The sequence below is a fragment of the Drosophila mauritiana genome, chromosome X, assembly GCF_004382145.1.
Source record: "Drosophila mauritiana strain mau12 chromosome X, ASM438214v1, whole genome shotgun sequence".
Lineage (NCBI taxonomy): Eukaryota > Metazoa > Arthropoda > Insecta > Diptera > Drosophilidae > Drosophila > Drosophila mauritiana.
Genome location: NC_046672.1, coordinates 7,604,535 through 7,624,150, shown reverse-complemented (window position 1 = coordinate 7,624,150; position 19,616 = coordinate 7,604,535). Strand labels below are relative to the sequence as shown.

The 19,616-nt window shown below is 41.1% G+C and overlaps 1 protein-coding gene across 1 annotated transcript; it reads right to left on the bottom strand.

Annotated features, from left to right (window-relative positions):
- LOC117148304 (carbonic anhydrase-related protein 10) lies at positions 1–16,216 on the bottom strand. Its single transcript, XM_033315625.1, has 8 exons — positions 15,606–16,216; positions 7,533–7,580; positions 5,653–5,789; positions 5,361–5,552; positions 5,116–5,278; positions 3,764–3,918; positions 2,808–2,939; positions 1–2,391 (listed from the first exon to the last, which is right to left on the bottom strand). Exons 1-8 carry the CDS (start codon positions 15,691–15,693, stop codon positions 2,305–2,307), a joined length of 1,002 nt encoding a protein of 333 aa, XP_033171516.1. The 5' UTR covers positions 15,694–16,216; the 3' UTR covers positions 1–2,304.
- Positions 16,217–19,616: the final 3,400 nt, after the last annotated feature.

Sequence of the window (19,616 nt, the reverse complement as noted above, 5' to 3'; positions counted from 1 at the left end):
TTTATTAGTTTTGCATTCTTCAATTTCGTTTTCTCGAGAAACAATACCTTATTCGTTCACTGCTGCTAACCCGTTCTATGCTTAGTAATTCTTGCATTTATAGTTACATATATATAGAATTTGTATAATTTATATATATATATATAGTTTCTGCTCCTTTCAATTTTCTTGTTTTTCATATGGCAACACAATAGTAACTTACAGTCGTAGCAAAGTGTTACCGAGTTGAGGAATTCGGAATTCGGAATTCGTTTCGATCCCCATAGCTTTTATACAAATAGTTAATGCTCTACACATAATCGGGGGGCCATTTAGTATGTTCCTTAGTTAGTTGGTTGGTTGTTGGCCCAAAGAAATAATTGCACAAAGTGTCGCTCGACAGCTGCGAATGTGGGAATTGAACGGATCTGATATATATATGTGTATATATATATATGTTTAGGTATACTATATATTCGTGTATATTATACAAACTCAGTTGGTGCTAATTGCTAAATGCTATTCAGTAACTTAGGTTCTACATTAGCCATAATACTTGTCTTTACAGCACTTTACAACACTGTTCGTCTTCAAAAAAAAAATGTCATTTACTTTATTTAAATATATATATATATAGATCGTTTCTGGTTTACTCATTAATTCGAATTTGATTTTCTTGGGCTTTTGTTAGCAACACGGCTAGTTAATCAATTAATTAGTTAATTCTAATGCTTGCCTTCTAGAGCTAAATTACGTAATGTAGCCCATTCAGTTTAGCTAGTTGTATACTCCATGACTGGTGACTAGATTTATAGATATATAGATGGCCGCTAACTGAGGATGGGATGTCCTGCCGGATCATAAATTTCGAAGCCAAGTATATAGACGCTTATAGATGCTTTGGTTGTTTGTGTGAGTACCTAAGTGTGTGGGAGTTATACATAGCCATCCTATATAGCGTACCGATTTTTGTTCAACTTCCTGGCTGCATTGCTTAGTAGTTCGTATTGGTTTTATTTTAGTTACTGCACTTTCTCGATCGTACATACATATATAGTGGTGTATATATAAACAGAGGTGTCACAGAAATCACAGCAGGATTTGTATATTTTTTAAAACGGTTTCGAAAGCATTAAAATCATTTATTTGGAAAGAAAGAAATGTCTTGAAATTTTCAATCCTGAGCGATTTCTGTAGATCCTCTGGTAGAGTGGTGTATATATGTGTGTATATATATGAATTTATATAGATACCTTTATTTTTGTGTATATTTATATGAATATTTACTTTTTGTTAATTTCTGTTGCCATTTGTTTATATTTCGTCTCCAACTCTTCATTAATCTTTCGTTTCTTTTTTGTTTGTTAGTTATTGTCCACCCATCCAGTTTACGGAAATTCTCTTATTTCACTTTGTTGTCGCATTTTTTTTTTGTTGCTCTTAACATTGTTTATTTTTTTTTGCTAAATTGTTTTTGGTATCGGCATATAACAAAGGAGGCGAATCACAAATAATTATGAATTTATATGTATACATATATAGGATGCATTGAATCGGAAATATTTAAATGAGCCCAGATTAAATCTAAGCTTTTAAATCGACCAGATTTTCTGTTCGACAAGAACATCTATTGAAAAATAGGTGATTGAAAAGCAAGAAGTCTTGTTTATTAAATTAACACACACATCAATTTACAAAATTTAAGCCTTGCATAAAAAAACGATGTTATAGACTCGTGCTTTTTGCGCTTTGCATAAATACATATAGATTGAAGACAAAAACCGAATTGTATTAAATTTCATTGAATTAAGTTCTCATACTCCGCCACAAGAATATGCAATAACATTTTTACGCAAATTTTCAGCTACTATTTGCTATTTTTCGCTAGTGTCTGTGTGCCAGCTTTTTGTTTGTTAAATTTAGCATTTGCGTTTGGCATGGCATTTACTCTATTGTTATTCGCGCTCTATAAGCATTCCTTTTCCGTGTTATTTATTTTTTTTCCTGCCTTTGTTACCTAAATTTGTCCTGTTGTCGTATTATTAATAATAATGAAATAAATAATACAATTTGCTGTGTTGCTGCTGCTGTAGGAATATTGCAATTGCAAGCCAAACGAATCCTGAGTTCGTGTTGTAAACATGAATATAAAAATTGAATGCGACATAAAAAATGCAAAATGCTTCGTTGCCAGCCTCAGTTGTTGATGTTTTTGTAACCAGTTGTTGTCATTATAGTTGTAATTGCTGTAACATTATTTACCACACATAATAATAATAATAGCAATAATAATAATTGCTTTTCGCGGCACTCGCAGCCCAGTTGTCAACGTATCAAAAGTCCCGTGTCGGGTGACCATCGATTCGCCCTATAGTACATATCCTTGTACATCGAGGGGCACGCATATTGATTCTGTTAATATTGAAGAAATGCGGGTAAAGATATTTAGATACATGGGTATTTTTGGAAGATATATGTAGTTATTGTTAGAGTGGTAAACACACGGTTGCAGGACTCAAAACTACAAAATGTATTTTACGCTCGACATTTGCTCAATTTCAAATCGTTACAATGTTTAACACTTTACGTGTGTGCCCACAAAATCGCCCCCCTTTGCATTAAAAATAAATTAACAGAATTAATGCTATGAAAAAGTAATCAGCGATAAAAGTTGCGCCCACACGAACCACCCCCCCCTCATTGGGGGGGGCATTAAAAATAAATGAACAAAAAATGTGTAAATACTATAATGATGTGACCACAAATAAAAAGCGTGTCCACTTTGGCAACCGTGTGGCTAATGGGTTAATTAAAGCGATGCCACTCACCTTGTTTCGCTTAAAATCTATGTTCGTTCTTACGGTTCTATGGTGTAAACTTTGCACTGGTCGCGCATTATTACCTAGTGGAGCTTTGGGTGTACTCTCGGAGCCTTGCATCAGTCGTCGGAGTTGGTACAACTGGAATATATGTATATAGCATGTTATCAATACTCGATAATTGCTTAATATTTGGCCGTTAAGTGGTTCGCCTAGCTGGATAAATTAGCCACTAATTGCTGCCAAATTGAGTGGTAAATTCGCTGTGCAATGTGTCAAGTGTTCAATTGATATGACTGGCATATTGTCGATCAAATATGTAAGATTGTAATGTTTTAATAAATTTATTATGCAGAGCATTACTAGTGAAAAAGCATTTAGAGAAATTATTCTTTTGGTTATCTTTTCTTGTTTTACCTAAAAGTATCGGCGTAGTTCCGAAAAGGCCTGTGAAAATCACAGTTGTCATTTGCTGACTTGTTTACATTCCACTTAATGCATTTTGGGCTTTTTGCCTGTCCTATTTTATTGTTTACTCATTTACTTTGAGTATTTTTTCTGCCAACACTTTTGACCCCAGCGGCATGGCCATTACACATGTTTCATATGCATTTATGCAAATTGATTAAACTAACCAAATATTGTTTTTTAATTATGCACAGAGCGGAATATTGACCGCATTCCCACCGCGATCTGACCAATGCCCAAATTGATGAGCAATTTTATAATTGCATTTATGCGATTTCATTGTACTTCCAATCAGCGACCAGTAAAAAAGGAGTGAGTACTACAGTACGCAAAAAAAAAAATAAAAAGATAAAAACAACAAAAAATAGGGAAAACCGAATGGAATCGAATCGAACATAAATAAACCAGCAAGTACAAGCCGCTCTAATTGCAATTGAAAAACACACGAAATGCATTTAATTATTTGCGGTCCGCAAATGGAGGGACCACAAACTCACCTCCTGTTTGGTGATATAGATGGGCTTATTAACTATGATCCAGACGGTGCTCTCCCAGCAGCCCGGATGCGTCGTGGAGCCCTCGTAGGTGATGTAGTGATCCGTGTTCGGCAGCAGCGACCTCACGGATATGTGTCGAATGGGCGTAGAGAATCCTGCAAGTGGTGAAGGTGGCACAACAAGTTAGAGGGCTAAGTTCAAGGTGGGTTGCCCCGGCTATTTATGCGCATATCGCACAAAAAAATATATAGTATGAAAACACGTCTGCCGGGCGTCTAATGAATTATTCAGGCCAGTTCTTAGTTCCCACTTTTCGCAGTTCGCTGTTGGCAGTTCCCCGTTCCCAGTGGCCAACCTGACCACTTCAACGTCAGCGCTCGGCTTTATTCATACAAATCATTTTGCCAGCCGGAAATGAAGCAACTCGCGGCTTGCAGTCCAAGTCAAATGAAATCCGTGGAAGGAGAGGGTTTTTTTTGCGCCCCACCGAGTGGGAGTTCCACTTTTGGGCAGAGTTCTTACATCGCGGGTGTAGTTTTACTTTCTGCGGTGATACTCTGACATCAATCAGCTGATTGAAAGGTGTATCTCACGGATACTTCTGCAGAAGTATGTATGTTGTTCAGATAAACAAAATTGCGTCTATCTAAAGTATTTTCTAAGCAAGTAATCATTACCTGAATGGTATGAAAATAGTTCTACAATATTGATAATTTACTTTTACCAATATTTTCGGAAGAGTATCTGCATTTTAAGTACTTTAAACTTTACATAGCCGCCTTATCCTGCAGGTTTTACGGTTGTTCTTGCTTTTGTTGGCGAGTGGCCTGGCATATTTCTTGGTTCCCGGCTTCTTTCGGTCGGTTTCGCCCGGGCATTTTACAAATTAAGGCTGGGGCTGGGCCACCATAAAGTTGTACGACCTGTAAAAAGGCTATTAAACTGGCCAAGAAAATGCCAACGAGACGTGCAATGGGTTTTTCCGAAGGGGGAGGGGGGAATTATTAAGTGTCGGTTTAGTGTAATTCGAGGTTTCATTTTCGTCACTTTGTGCCGGCCAGTCTCAATTTGGCACGCCCCATCTCAGCCCCCTCTGACCCTTCGATATTTTTTATGGTTCGCCTGGACATAATTATGGCCCACCGACGTAATGTTGTTGTTGCTGCTGCCGCTGCAATGACATCATAAAATCGGGCAGCCAAACAGCCAAAGAAAAGGCAACTTGCAACGGTATTAACATTGCAACATTTCCGGTAGCATTTTGCGTAGACGGAAATGAAGGTGGTCGGTCAGCGGTTTGGGGATTGGTGATTTTCGTTGCTGCCACCAGCGGGCTGGAAATTCGCACTCACCTCTATACAACACCTTGTTGAAGGTGCTCGTGATGATCCGCAGCTCCGGATTGGGCGTCTCGCCAATTTGCACCATCAACGAGAGTCCAACGATTCCCTGCGACTTGTGCTGCGCCTCGGACATGTTGTGGTACAGCTCCTTGTTGAACCCATAGATTTGGATCTACAACAATTGATTACAAAGGAAGGGAAAATACGTAAAAATTGATTTGTATAACATGTTAATATGTCCTTGCAGATCTAACCTCGCCTGGAAAGCTGTAGCCCTGGATGAAGTGCTCGGATCCGCGGACATTCTCGGTGCCATAATGTATGTAGATCTCCTCGAACTGGTAGCGGTAGGCCAACGGTCCACCGGATATGTTCACGTGCTGCTTGGTGTCCTTGTCCACGCGGAAGACCAGCGACTGGCCCGTGTTGTGCAGAGTGCCGGAAACCTGCAATGCAAATGGGATATGCAGGACATCCGGGTCAAGTTAAGGGTCTCGCAAGGGGAGGAGGGGGGTTACACCTCATGACCTCGTGGCCTCTACGCACCTTGTGCTTGTCAATATGCAGGGGCCGCAAATATGGATCGAAGAGCAACTTGTCGGGCACCACGTCGATGGGCGATTGGCGGCGTCCTTTGTTGCACATATTCCACTGCGGATTGATGAGGCCCCAGAAGCTTGGTCCTGCCAGAAAAAAAGGATGGAAACGGATGAGTCGACGCCACTCAAACGGATACACAGAACCAAAACAGTTGTGAATGGGATTTATGGCTTTAATACTATAAATGGAAGAATTTAAGTTAACAGGGGTAGCATATACAGAGGTGGTCAAAAGTATTTACACAACGAGCTTTTTTTTCAATTGTCAACTAATTGAAAAAAAAGCTCGTTGTGTAAATACTTTTGACCACCTCTGTATATAAGTTATTAAAGTAACTTTCGGGGCGCCTCCTTATATTTTAGTTACCAGATATAATCATACCCCATAATCAGAGGGGTTAAAAAGTGTATTCCACCGTAGGAACATGGCTATATACATCGGTTATTGGCCTTCGTTTCTGTTCCTGTTCCTCTGCCATATATAGTGTACTGTCAATCGAGCAAATGGAAAACGTGTCTTCGCCTCTTCGCCCAATGCAAACAGAAACAGAAACTGCAGCAGCAACATCGATGACAATTTCAAATGCCAAATGAAATTTCATAAGCTCCCCAACTGGCCCCATCTGACCCCCTTTTAAATGGCAATTAAATGCACCGATGGGGGTCAGTGGCACCCTCACATGTTTCGGTTTGAGTTTGGGTTTTTGGTTGCTTTCCAACTCCGATGTGACGGGCTGAAAACTGTCGAAAGTTTTCAAAACAATGCTTCACCAAATAAGTGTGTGTGTGTGTGTCTGTGTGTATATTGGCTATCTGAGTGGGGCGTGTGTGGTCAAAAGGGGCGGTGCTGTGGTCCCTGGTAAAAAAAAGGAAGGGCAAGTGGAATTAGGTCTGTGTGCCTTATGCAAAACTTAATATTTTTATCTCCATGTAAATACTAACTATATGTGACTATAAATTTTGGAAAAATTGTAATTTTAAGACTTTTGCCTCATCAGTTTTGAAAACTATAGATGCATATAGGTAATAATCAAGTGATTTTCTAGCCGGATTGAACACATTTATTGAATATTTAATTATCCGAAATTGTTCAGCTTTATTGATGAATTCCAAAATGTTTTTCAGGATTTTTGGGATGCGAATCCCGTTTTCTACACTTCGGTATCGATGGCTAACTGTTGTGTGTGAGCTGTGTGGTTGTTTTCCATTGTATTTGTGTGGGTGCATTGATGACACGCGGCGGCTATAAATGCCAAAGTTTAAAAACTGCTCCGTGGTGATGCAGCTGACCCGCCCATTGTGTTCTGACCCACTCCGCCCACCACCGCCCCCTTGCCACCCGGCAATTGTCGCTTTTGTGGCGGCTGTTCATTTTGTGTTTTGCATTCATTTGTTGCTATTGCTACTGTTGCAGTTGCATGTTGCTTGTTTCCCCTTCTTCCCTTTTTTTTTTCGTTTCCTTTTTTTGTTGCTAAAAATGCATCAGGGGCTGAAGGGGAAAATGCAGACAGTGACAAGCAACAATTACAAGAGCAACAACATCCCACACCCACATTGTTTGTTTGTCTGTGTGCTCTGTCTGCGTTTTTGTTGCCAAACCATTTGAAATGTAATTAAATCAGCCGCAGCATCCGGCTGGGGGTGCAAAAGTTTTACCAATTTATTCATATGAAGATTCAAACATTCGGCCATTCACAAAAGTAATTGATTAAAGGGCGGCAAAAAGGTGGGGCTCTGTTGGTGTTAAGTCAAGGGTAAATAGTTGCTTTCATATGTGTTAAATTAGTCCAAAGCTTCACAGCTTAAAATAAGTTTTGCAGCACTTACCGGATATGCCATCGTATGTCCACCACTCTTCCCAACTAGACAGGACCTCTGAAAGTAAGAGAGAGCAAAAATACCAATCAAATCGAGAGGCTTAAAGCTGAAAGGTAAGCACCAAGGTGCCAAGGAGCTTAAAGTCTAGACAAGTTGAAAATGCCGGTCGAATTCGACTCCAAGGAGCAGTCAGCCCAGCTGAGCCCATCCCGGGATACCGAATCCCAGATCCCCGAATCCCTTTGCATATGCAGGATTGCAGGAGTGCAGAAGTGCTGGATCTTGGGATGCGGAATACCCACCGCCCGCTGGCAGCAAAATCTCGGTTTTTCAATGCGCATAATTCGCTGCCAATGTAAACAGCGCATGAAATCAACTAATGTAAGACTTCCTCGATTTCGCCCCCCGTTATTTCACCCGCAGACTGAAAGTCACCGGCGAAGTCAGACAAAACAAACAAGCGGCTGCTTCTTTCTGGGGGGTAAACGATGACTTTAGTTGCCAGCCATCGAGACGCCATCGGATCTCGTAGTGGTAGTGGTCGTGGTCCTCGTCCTGCTCCTGGTCTTCTGCTTATCCTGCGTGTCGCATGAGTCAACGTCCAACTGGGCCACACACAAAAAAGCAGCCGGGATGCCAGGATACTGGGATGCTGGGATGCTGGTTTACTGGATTCGGGGTTAAGGGATGAGCATGACAACAGCGATGTCGCCAGGCAGTCTGGCGCCAATAAAGTTTACACTCAGTTGCCACATTTCGTTTATGGGCAAGTTCTGCTTCCGCTTTATCAAGCGACAGACAATTTTCGCTATTTTCTATTTTTTTTTTCCCATTTTTAGTCAAGACCCCCTCCCAAAGCAGACCCACTGCCCCCCACCCTTCCCCCCTTGAGCAGTTTGAGCGTATTCAAAATTTATGCTATATGCGTCGTAACGGAGCTTTTTGGCAGGGGGATTTTGCACAGGGGGAAGGGTTGGCGAGGGGAGGGGAGGGGTTTGGGCGGCAATAAAGCCCAAAGAAATTGCTGCAAGCCAAAGCGGAAGTTCAAAAGGGAGTCGCTGGAACTGGAACCGTTGCCCGCTTCCTGTTCGCTGCCATCAGTGCGAATACCCTGGGGCCATCAGTGGAGCTACTCCGACTTTGGGGCGAAGGAAGTGCACTTATCGTGACTTCCCAGGTTCATCATAATTTTACCTCAATTGGTCTGTCCCATTAAGACTGTCGTTTATATTGATATAATTTAATAGTGCATTTAATGAGCTGTCTTAAGATCTGACATTTGCAAGAGAGTATAGCTTTCTTGAGTTAGTTATAATCAATTATTATTATATTTAAAATTTGCAAAAGTAAATTGAATTTAAGGTTTGTTCCTTGAATGATGGACAGCAAAAATGTTCTCACAAAAGTGAGAAGCAGTCAGTTTTTTGGTGACCCCAATAATGGTAAGTGCTCCACAACTACGATAGTGTATCCCCAATTTGCCAGTTGATCCTTGGGCATCTCGTGCCTTTGTCTCTGTTTGCTTCTGCTGAATTCCTTTTCGGGTCCGTCGTCGTGTTGCTTTTCTTGGCATAACAATGAACGTCCGTTTTTTGTGAGCCGCGACTCGGCGACGTCACTTCATTTTGTTCATTTGTTTGTTTGTTTGTTTGTCGCTAGCCGGCGATTCTTTTTTGCCTCTTATTTGCCCGGTTGTTATTGTCTGCTTAGCGCTGTAAAGTATGCTATTGAATTGCCCCCAAAAATTGAGAGCGATAAATGCTTGCAAATAGCATTGAGGAGAGCCCGGCGCAATTTGCAGACCAACCAAATCATCTCCCCTCAAATACAATTCAGTCATTTGGTAAATTCGTTTTTATGCTGCAACAGCAACTTAATTTATTGCTTTAACAGTTTTATTTCATCGCCACCGAAAATTCGTATACACGTCAAAAATTTGCATGCCATTTAAAACTTATTTTTATTTTGAAGCGTCTTAGAATTTTTGTAAACATAGGAAAAGAAACTTTTTGTCTCAAAAACTATAAAATAAAAGTGAAACATTCGAGATTTCAGTAAATAGCTTGATTTCTTTTTTTTTTATACGGTATAAGTGTGTTGGATTTTCTTGGGTTATTGAGGGGGGAGGGTGCCAAAGACAGCCAGTCTGTCGCCGCAATTGTGTGTGTATTTGCGAGTGTGTGCGCTTTGGCCAATGGTTTATGGGTTCCTGTTGTTGGCCATTCAAATGGAATCTGGCTTTCGGGTTATTGTCTCAATCGACCCCAAACCCTCCACCATATATATGTAGATGTACCTCCATCTCTATCTGCCTATATTTATAACTATCTATTTGGCCTCACTGGCATTCGGAGCATTAGGCCTTTGTGCCAGTTCCAGCTGCTTTAATTCGTATCTGAGGCTGTTTATCAATTCCAGCGGCCAGAAGTCGAAACACGTATATATGTTTATGGCCATAGTTGGGCGTATAAATAGTTCATGGGATTGCCGATTAGATGTCTGGCCCGGGCTAAATTCAATGTGTTCAATTGGGTTTGGATGACAGTTTTATTTAATGAGTCCTTGGCAGTTCACTTACTCAATTTATCCTGGTTTATATGTACCAATTATTTAAAATATATTTAAGCAGAGCTGGAACACTAGCAGCCTGTTATCATTGTTAAACTTTTGTGCCTGTCAATAAATCTTCTGTTGTCTAAGAAGTCCATAAAAATGTCTACAACTATCATGAATATTTAAGCATAATTTCCCCTTCATTCTTCCTTTCAAACTGCACGTTATTTGTCATTTCCGTGTGCTTGAACCCTATCCACATTTTATTACTTTATAAGAGAATGGACTTATTAATTGCCGTGCTTTGCTTTTCCCCACACGGAGGAGCGTGAGTCACTTGCTTATCAATAACAAGCGCGTTTAGATGACTAAATTAACTGCGATTTCCATTTGGCTTGTTTATTTGTTTGTTGTAATCAGTATACGATATGGGCGTCAAATCGGAATCAAAATCAGAATCCGAGTCGGAATCAAGTGGGCGAAATGAAAAGGGTCGGGTCGTGTGCCTGGGCCATTTAGCCATTGTTATTTGTTTGCTTGCTTGTGTTTGGCGTGTGCGTGAAAATGGCGTAAAGATGGAATGTTTGGCTATCAAAAAGCAGGAAAATGTCCTCGACTTTCCTCGCAGTTCCCGTTGCGGTCTTCAATATAGTCACGCAAAAGCATATCGTGCGTGGGTGCCATCAAAAGAGGTCCAAACACGCCCCACGTCCACATTTCAATGTCTAAATGAATTAGACAAGCCAAACAAAGGCTGCTCAAGGCAAGCGATCGCGGGGGGATAGCCATAGCCATAGCCCTTTTATGTGTAAATTATGGCTTCAATATAATATTGACAGTGAATCAATAAAGGAAATGTCCTTAAAATTAATAGGCGACATTTTGATATTGAATTACTCGCTGTGTCATCGCTTTTAATTAAAATTTCTAGACAAGGGCGCGGAATGCGCACAAACTTACACACCAATGTATACACATATATATACATGGATATGTGTTTGGGTGTGTGCATTTATCCCGGCATGTCCTGGCAGAATTTATTGCTTCCTGTTAAGCGGGCAGAGAAGCGCTGATTAGTATCTGAAGCGCTGCTTCAGTTTATCAAACTGTCGCCTTGGCAGCCCCCTCAAAAGATTGACGACCACAACTCCATAACCCCCGAACTTCCCATATGAGAGGTGTTTCCTATTTTTCCCAGCCCTCACCCCCTGGCTCCCTTTCCCAAAGTCGTTGGGCGAGTTAATTTACTCGCAAACATTCGATCAGATTTCCTCGTCTCTTGTTTTGTGCATTTTTCGCTTAAATATTTAATTTGTTTCCCGCACTCGAGCTGAAAGCTCACACTGAATTTCGATGGAAAGCGCATTAATACTGATTAGCTGCATAATTCATTTTGCGAAACGGGGAAAAATAGTTCAACTACAGGTAGCGGAGAGCAGACGGCAGCTTTAAATATATTATTAACTGAGTTGAGCGAATGCTAAACTACCATACATTTTGAATGTTTTTGAAAATGTTTTCCAAATGGTTGAACTATTCTCTTCACATGCTCATCACTCTCAATGGGTTAAATGCATATTGAATAGTTTTTGAACACTTAATGATGTACCGAACTAAATTTATGTTAAACACAGAATTTTCCCCTGTGAATTCGACTAAATAATTACGCATTATTTAGGGGAGTTTGAAAACTTGATGTTAAACTCCCTGGACTGCCATTGAATCCACAATTAACATCTAATCGCTTAGCAAATTAACCAGCAATAGGGACAGAAACAATTTCCACGCCATTACATGATTTTTCTAAATAGTTGGCAAAAGTTTTTCCATTCCCTCACCCCAGAAAGAAACATTGTAGGAATTCCCCACTTCATTTCTCCTTCTTTTTGTTTTTTTGTTTTTTATTCGAATTTTCATTTTGTGTTCTTGCAGTGAAATACTTTTGTTGGTTCTTGGCGCCAAAAATAAAATTCCCATTTCATCTTCTGGGGTAAATTAAAAAATGGGTCAGGAAAAACCAAAAAAAAAAAAGGAGGCGAGGAGGAAAAATCGAGGGGAATGCTGATGAACAAAGTGGAGGGAAATAAACGTTCAACTCACGCGATGAGTTAACAGCAAAAGTTGATGTTTGTGCTGTTTGATTTGTTATTTTTTCGCATGCTGTGCAAATGCGTTTAAATGCTCCCGAAAACGTTGATTGAAAAGCAATTTCATCCGGATAAGGATCAGCTTCGAAAAAAGTCATTAAATAATATATAACCGCAATGGGAGCCGCACTAAAAAATGTTTACCAATCTTTAATGTTTTTTTAAAGCGACACATTACTTGGAAAGATATTATTTATAGTTGTATTGTATGTACGTCTATCACGGAAATTGTAGCCTAATACAGTTTATTAAATCCTAATGTTTTTTCCCGAGTGCATGGAGGTAATTGCTAACAAAGTAAGCCAAAGCTCATGTTCAGAAAGGATCGGGGACGGAGTCACAGGGCGAGCAAATACAACGCTTGAAAACCATAATTTGGCTAAAAACCGTCTAGACATTTGCCGCTTGCAACTAACCAACTATCTTAATTTGTTGGTGCCAACAAACTTTTACCTACCAACTACTAACTGCACCACCGACTTGCCCATTTTTCCCCCAAAGAGAAAAACCACCTGGCAGAAGTGGCTGAAAGAAAGCGACGAAGAAGGCTCAAGAGGAAGTTGTGGCCGCTGCTGCTTGGCATATACAATTTCGATAATAAGCAACAGTACATTTTCCTGTGCACCATGGAAAAGTGGGTGGTGCTGGAGCTGGAGGTCAAAGGTGAGCGGTCACAGCCAACAGGGGGAGATGCAGACACACACGTGTGCAGTTTTCGGTGGCTAATGCGAGTCACGTCAACGCTGCATGCGAAATCGTTTTTTGAAAACTTTTTCCAGCTTGGCAACTTCAACTACGGATATCTGCGCTGTCTCAATTAGTGGCATTGGCCCTAAAAAAAGGGAAAAGTACTTCACATCTCTTCATTTAGTTGCGAGCAAAATGTTAGCACACCCCAAACAGTTTTTGACCAAAATTAAGGCATCAAGTGGATAGTTACTACATTAGTTATATGAGCTATATTAACAGCTTTAAAGTATTCAGCCCTTTGCCAATATATTTCTTAATCTAAAAATATATATTTCCTTGAACGCTGCTGTGTTTCGAAGCACTTGAAGCAGATTGGGGCAGCCACTTAAAATGGATCGGTGGTCAAACGAGGCGTATTGCCCTCCGGCTGACATATGTATTGGCGTCTATAATACGACAGACAAAAGCACAATCAGCTAAGCACTTCTTGGAAGAGCGGAAAAGTGGGATGAAAGGCTGATGGAGTACAAAAAAAAAAACGAAAAAAGGCAGGAAAATCGCTGCCTCTTGGCTGGCCATGTCAAAGTGATTTTTCACCTCAAGGGCAAATTTAACACAATAATTTGCACAATTTGTCAAAACAACCCTCCGGCTAAATGGTATCATAAACCACACACAAGCACACACGCACATACAATATATACACACACTATTGAGTCCTGTGAGTGCGACGGTGTGTGTGTGTGTGAGTGAGTTGATTGTCCTGCATGCATTTTTGCCATATAGTTCGCTTCTGTTACGCCCCACAAAATGTTTTCCGTTTTTCCTTTTCCCGCTTTTCCTGGGCTTCCCGGCTTTTTTTTTATGGCCTGCCTTCCATGGAAAGGCCTTTCGATTATTATCAGGGTGTTTTGGCCACATTCATATGATTAGTCGGCTTTTAGATTTAAACTGACCTGATTTGGTAAAAGCATTTTTTTGGCTGTATCATCGCTTCGAAGTTGAAAAAAATGGATTTAATTTAAAGTGCACTTTACTCTAAGAGACTCCTCTTCATATTAATCAATTTAAGTAATTTTTAGCTTCTTTCATTTTAAATGTACCGCTAAAAAGTAAATATTTTTCTCAATGATTTTAGTTCTAGTAAAGCAGTTTTTTTTTTTGTCATAATTTGCCATTAATATATAAAGCACTTACTAAAGATAAAGAAGCTTACTTTCTTGTATCAATTTTAATTCTTACAGCCAATATTTTCACACTGCAAAGAGTATTGGAGCTTCGTTTTTTGTTGTGAATACAGTTTAATATTTTCATATTTATGACTGGCAATGTTTTGTCGCCAATGCCCCGCTTTTCACACCCCTTTTCATTCGCTTCACTCGTTTTTCAGTTTGCACTTTGCAGTTTATGCAATTTCAGTTGCTGCCACTGTTGTTGTTCCTCTTCTTGTTGTTGTCTGACCGCACTGCTGCTACTGTTGTTGTTCTTTGGGTGTCCTGTCCTGTTCCCCGACCACCTGACAACCAACCTCGTAGCCCAATTCCAAAAAAAAAAAAAAACTAAAAAATAAAAGAATTAAGACCCCTGTTCCAAAAACCGATCTGTCTGCGGTTTTTATTACTAATGTTCAATGTGTAAAAACATTATGAATATAAAATTAAAATATAAATATATATTGTACCCATCAACTGCAAAAGGCTGCAGTGCAAAACGACAAAATAAATTCGTAGGCCACTGCAGAAAATGTGTGCAAAATGCATGGAATTAAGCCAGCTTGATGAACTCGGTCTGTAGTCGGTTTTATTATTTAAGGCGGCTTTCATTTTTTTGGCATTTCAATTGGAAATGGTTCAAAATGTGCAAAATTATTTAAAGTTGTTGAGATATTTGAGTTCATCTATTAGTCCCTTTTTTTCATAAACTGAAACACTTTGTGCAAGAATTAAGCTTTAAACGATCTGCGGAAAACAAGCCACAGCTGAGTAAAAAGCAAGTGAGAGCGTTAGATCAGGACTAAAGGAAACTCCCTTTTGTTGTGAGCTTAAGGCTTAGCTAATTGAGTGTTAATTTGTTTTCCCATTGCAACATGTGAGTGCCGCGGAACGGTCTCGACCAAAACTGTATTCAGCACATTTTTGTGTAAATATATTTATGCTTTCGCCGTTTTTTGTGTGCGCAACGAAATGCATTAACCCAGCTGAAGTTGTCCGAGAACATCCTGCCACACACGTCCTTATGTCGTTGTGTCTGAACGCCCCTTTGTCCATTTGTCCAGACCTTGGCAGTGTTTTTGCCGCCTGCCCTTTGTGGCAGGACTTTCGTCCTTTCACTGCTACTGCCACTGCCCCATGCGCCACTCTCTGTTTGTGGCAAGTGTCGGTGCGTTTCTGTTCGTCTAGGAGTAAGTGTATCTGTATCTGTAAATGTATCTGCATCTGTGACTGCAGCTGTATCTGTGTGCGGCACTGCCAAAATCCTTTTAAACTTGCCTCGCAAAACATTTTACATTCGATGACGTTTCCATTGCAAGATGCAACGTCAACAATAAACCAGAAGCTGGCAAAATCAAATTTGTTGGTCAACAGAAAAGAAATCGAGGCAGTGAGTGCAGTGGTCTTCTTTGCCCTGAATCTGGGATCCTGGATCCTGGACACTGAGTCCTGAGTCCTTTTGTTGGGCATATTTCACTTACCGGAACTGCAAAGCAGAACGATTGCTGAGCAAGCGATAAATCCTGCCGTGGAGCAGCAGAATGATGTGTGGTGTCCTGGCGACGGCATTTCTATGTGACTGTATCTGTTTGTGGCTGGACTTTAGATTGCACTAGCTGGAACTGGAACTGGACTATTGCTCCTGGGAGTTCTGGGGGGTTTAGTTTTTGTGTGCCCCTCTTAAGCTTTCGGCTGGTGGGTTGGATTGCGCACGAGTCTGCAGTTAGATCTGACACTTGAGTCTTGTTTCGGTCAGTTTCGGGCTCGCTTTCATCTTAATTTCCATCTTCATCGCTCCTGAATAGCCCGCCCACCGCCGCCCGCCGCCTTTTGCATATATGCAAATTTTAATTTCCGTTACTTTCTCCGATATGCACACAACTTGCTGGCTTCATTTCCGTCTTCTGTTTTCTCGTTTTGCAATTTTTTTGCCCGGCTCTTTTCACACTGCACACTCGAAAAAAATTGTTATCGCTTTTCTTCTGCCTTGCCGATTGAATGGTAGAAGCGTGCGTTTTTTTGGTTTTTGAAATTTTCAATTTTCGCGCTTTTTCGAAACAACTGCAATCGAAGGGCCGACAGGACGCGTCCGTCTGTCTCTGAATGCGAATTGAAACTGAACGGCGCTGTCAGTGGCATCAGCGCCAAAGGATATGCAACGGGCTTCTCGGCAGGCGCGCAGCAGCAACAGCAGCAGCAACAGCAGCAGCAACAGCAGCAACGGCAGCACACTACCAACGGCAGCAACGCCGAAAGGATGTTCGTGGCAGGACGAAAATGAACGAGCGGAGCCGAGCGGCAACGATTGCCTGCTTCACGAAGACCTGCCATTTGAAATACTGGGACTGAAATTCAACATAATCTTATAAAAAACGTTGGGAAATTGCCAAAAACGAGAACAACAGGAAAATGGGAATGCATTTGCTTTCTAAAGATTTTATATTTTTAATCTAATTGATTTGTCGTTTGGTTTTAGCTTAATTATATGTTATCAAAAGTAATAATAATTTTATATTAAAAAAAATATTTTTGGTTTATAGAACTAATCTTAAACTCATTTCTAATTACACTTTTATTATTCTCAATTGAGAATTTTAAATTTTTTGAAGTTTAATGTTCCCTCATGAACAACATGTGTTCCCACTAGGGCCAAAACTCTTATACGGCAAACACAAACTCTTCTAAAATGCGAGCTCTTCGGCCGCCTTCGTGGCAGGACACGAGGTCCTTGCGTCGCTGCCGACGCCTGCGCGACTTTGGGGCGACGAATCCCGCGGATCCGGCGAATTACAACGCTTGCCAGCCACGTGCAAGTCTCATCATTGTTGTTGTTATTGTTATTGCTGTTATGCGATTGTCCTGGGTTATGGTTTCGTCCTTTTTTTTCCTCTTTTCCCCCCTTTGGCAGTCCTTGCTGCTGGCAATCAGCGAAACGTTACGTGCGTTGCCTGCTTTTTGTGTTTTCGTCCTGTTCCACAGGACGGGTTTCTTATCAGTGGCAAGGAGAAAGGAGATGAGGCCGGCAGCGAGGAGCAAGGAGCCTCCGACGACGAGGAGTCCTCGGATTTCGTCGGGAGCCGTGGCTGGGTTCTGGTTTCTGCTTGGCAGCCGGCGTTGATATAAATTCTTATTGGCGCATTACAAATTGCCGTCTTGCCTGGAGATGTGTGCTTGTGTGGGAAGGTCCTTGCACATAATGTAATCGCCTTACATAACACAAGGCATAAACAGTTTTTCTTACTTGATTCGCGACAGACAACGGATTTGGTCCTTTGTTTTGCGGTAATTAGATTTCCACCTCATTTGCATACAAATGAAAACGAATCCATGAATGGCGAATCAGTCTTTTAACAAGCACGCATAAATTAGCTGAATAAAATATATGAACACAAATATATATATATACATATATATTTAATGAGGCCTTTGTGGTATTAAATGCGTCGCGATAACATATTAATGCCGCTAAGCCAGGCCTTACACAGTTTTCATTTTACCCGTAATGTTAACATTTTCCATTCGCCACGCACTCGCATCGGCTTCAAGTTCGTCGTCTAATCCATAAAATCGCTTTCGCCACTAATTCAATTCAAATGTTTCGCTGCATTATTAAAAGCATTTCAATCACAGTCAGTCAGCAATCGGCGGCTGTGTGAAAGTCGGAAAATCGGGAAATCGGCAGGCAGCTGCCGACGGTCTTAACCCCACAAATCACCAACCACTCTCCCCACTCTTCCCACTCCTCTCACCAACGCATTGGAAGCCAATCACTTGACATTGCAATTGAATGCGAGGGCAGCCCAACAAAAGCAAAGCCACCAACTTCCAATAACAATGCGAAAAACAACATTATTGCCCAACCCGATAAATAGACTAACCTGAGACTTGTTTAAATATTCACATGGTTATAAAATAAAATTATTTTTAATAAATTAGTATTATAAATGAACTATTTTTATTCGTCAAAGAAGTTGCCTTAACTATTCGAGTGACGAAAAGGTTCACAATTCATTAGTCCTTTTGCAACTTTTTTAAATGTTCAAATAAATTAATTACAAATATACGATATTTAGACTGACTTGCAACTAGGCGATTGAGAATATTTTGGAGAGAAATCATTGTATATCCGATGTTAATGCTCATGTAATTGGCAGGCATTCGGAATTGATTAAGGCCAGCTACGAAAAGTATGCAGCGCACTTTGCTGCTCGCACTCACACATAGACGCTGACAGCTACACGCACACAATGACATGAACACACACACATTCGCATTCGCATTCACACTTGCACTTGCACATTGCAATTGCAGGCAATGCAATTGAATTCGTGGCAGTTTTAATGTAATTAGTTTTTACACCTTGCCAAACCGAATGAGAGACAGACACTGCGAATTGAATGTGTGGACGGAGGATGAGCGGTAGCTGGTGCTAAGGGTTCACGGGGGGAGGGGGCATTTGGGTGGTAAAGTGGGTGGTGGAGTGGGTGTTTGGCGCAGACACTGCGCATTTTCTAATTAAAAACGCCAACGGCAATTGCCATTGGCCTGCGATCCACCGGCAGCATCGCAATTGCCATGGCATTTCCGTGTCTCTGGGCCTTCCACCCACCCACCTCTCCACCCATTTTCCACCTCATTTTCCATCGCCGCCGACGACAGGAAACGGCGGCTAATTGGCAACAAGACAAATCGCTGTGGCAATTTGCTGAGAATTATGCGACAAGATCAATTTGGCCGTCGAATTGGATGCGAATCCAAGTGCGAGTGCGGCAGGTTCAAGGTCTGCAATTGTTGTAAATTTCCATCGAGCCAGGAAGAAAACTGAACCAAAAAAATTGTAAGAAGTGCCCTGGTCGGGAAAAAAGTCATAAAACTTTTACGGCATTTTCGGCTCACGCCTTTGGCGAGTGGGGTGTGATTTGAAATTAATATAACTAAAAGGTTTTACGGCGCCGCATTCTATCGCTCTATCATGGGTTTCCCATTTTCCTGTCTCTCTATTTCTTATTTTTGTTTTTTTTTTTTTATTGATTTTCACTCAGCGCTGCTTGGTTATTTCCCCGATATATATAGTATAGTTTTTCTTTTCGCGGAAAACCTGCTCTTTTCCGTTTCCCCGCCCTTCTCGCGTTCCGGTCCGTCGGAGTATCCGTTCCATTCCGTTCCGTTTCATTGCCGGCGGTGCGTTTAGTTGGTTATTCCTTTGACGCTGACGCTTCAAGCGGAAGTACAGATACGCTGGTATGGGTATTGCCACACAAAAACACACACCCTTTCTGACGCACAAAGCCTGCCTTAACCCTTGGGCGGCCAGTGCAGTAGGAAAGTGGACATTGACGCACTCGAACAGACCACTAATTAAATTGGCGCTTCAACTCCAGGCGCTGGCTATTCATTTTGGTTGATTGACCCTAAGGGATTCAAATGGCATACTAGTAACACTACTACCTAGCATTCCAAACAGAGATTTACAGAAAATTCGCTAAAAGCGT

What these genes read in the sequence shown, in the direction of transcription:
- LOC117148304 (XM_033315625.1), bottom strand. Translation starts at nt 15,693, where the DNA reads ATGCCGTCGCCAGGACACCACACATCATTCTGCTGCTCCACGGCAGGA. An exon ending in CAACAAGGTGTTGTATAGAG is followed by an intron (nt 3,919 to 5,115) that starts GTGAGTGCGAAT and finishes CACCACTTGCAG; the next exon opens with GATTCTCTACGCCCATTCGA. An exon ending in TCTATATCACCAAACAGGAG is followed by an intron (nt 2,940 to 3,763) that starts GTGAGTTTGTGG and finishes CATATATTCCAG; the next exon opens with TTGTACCAACTCCGACGACT.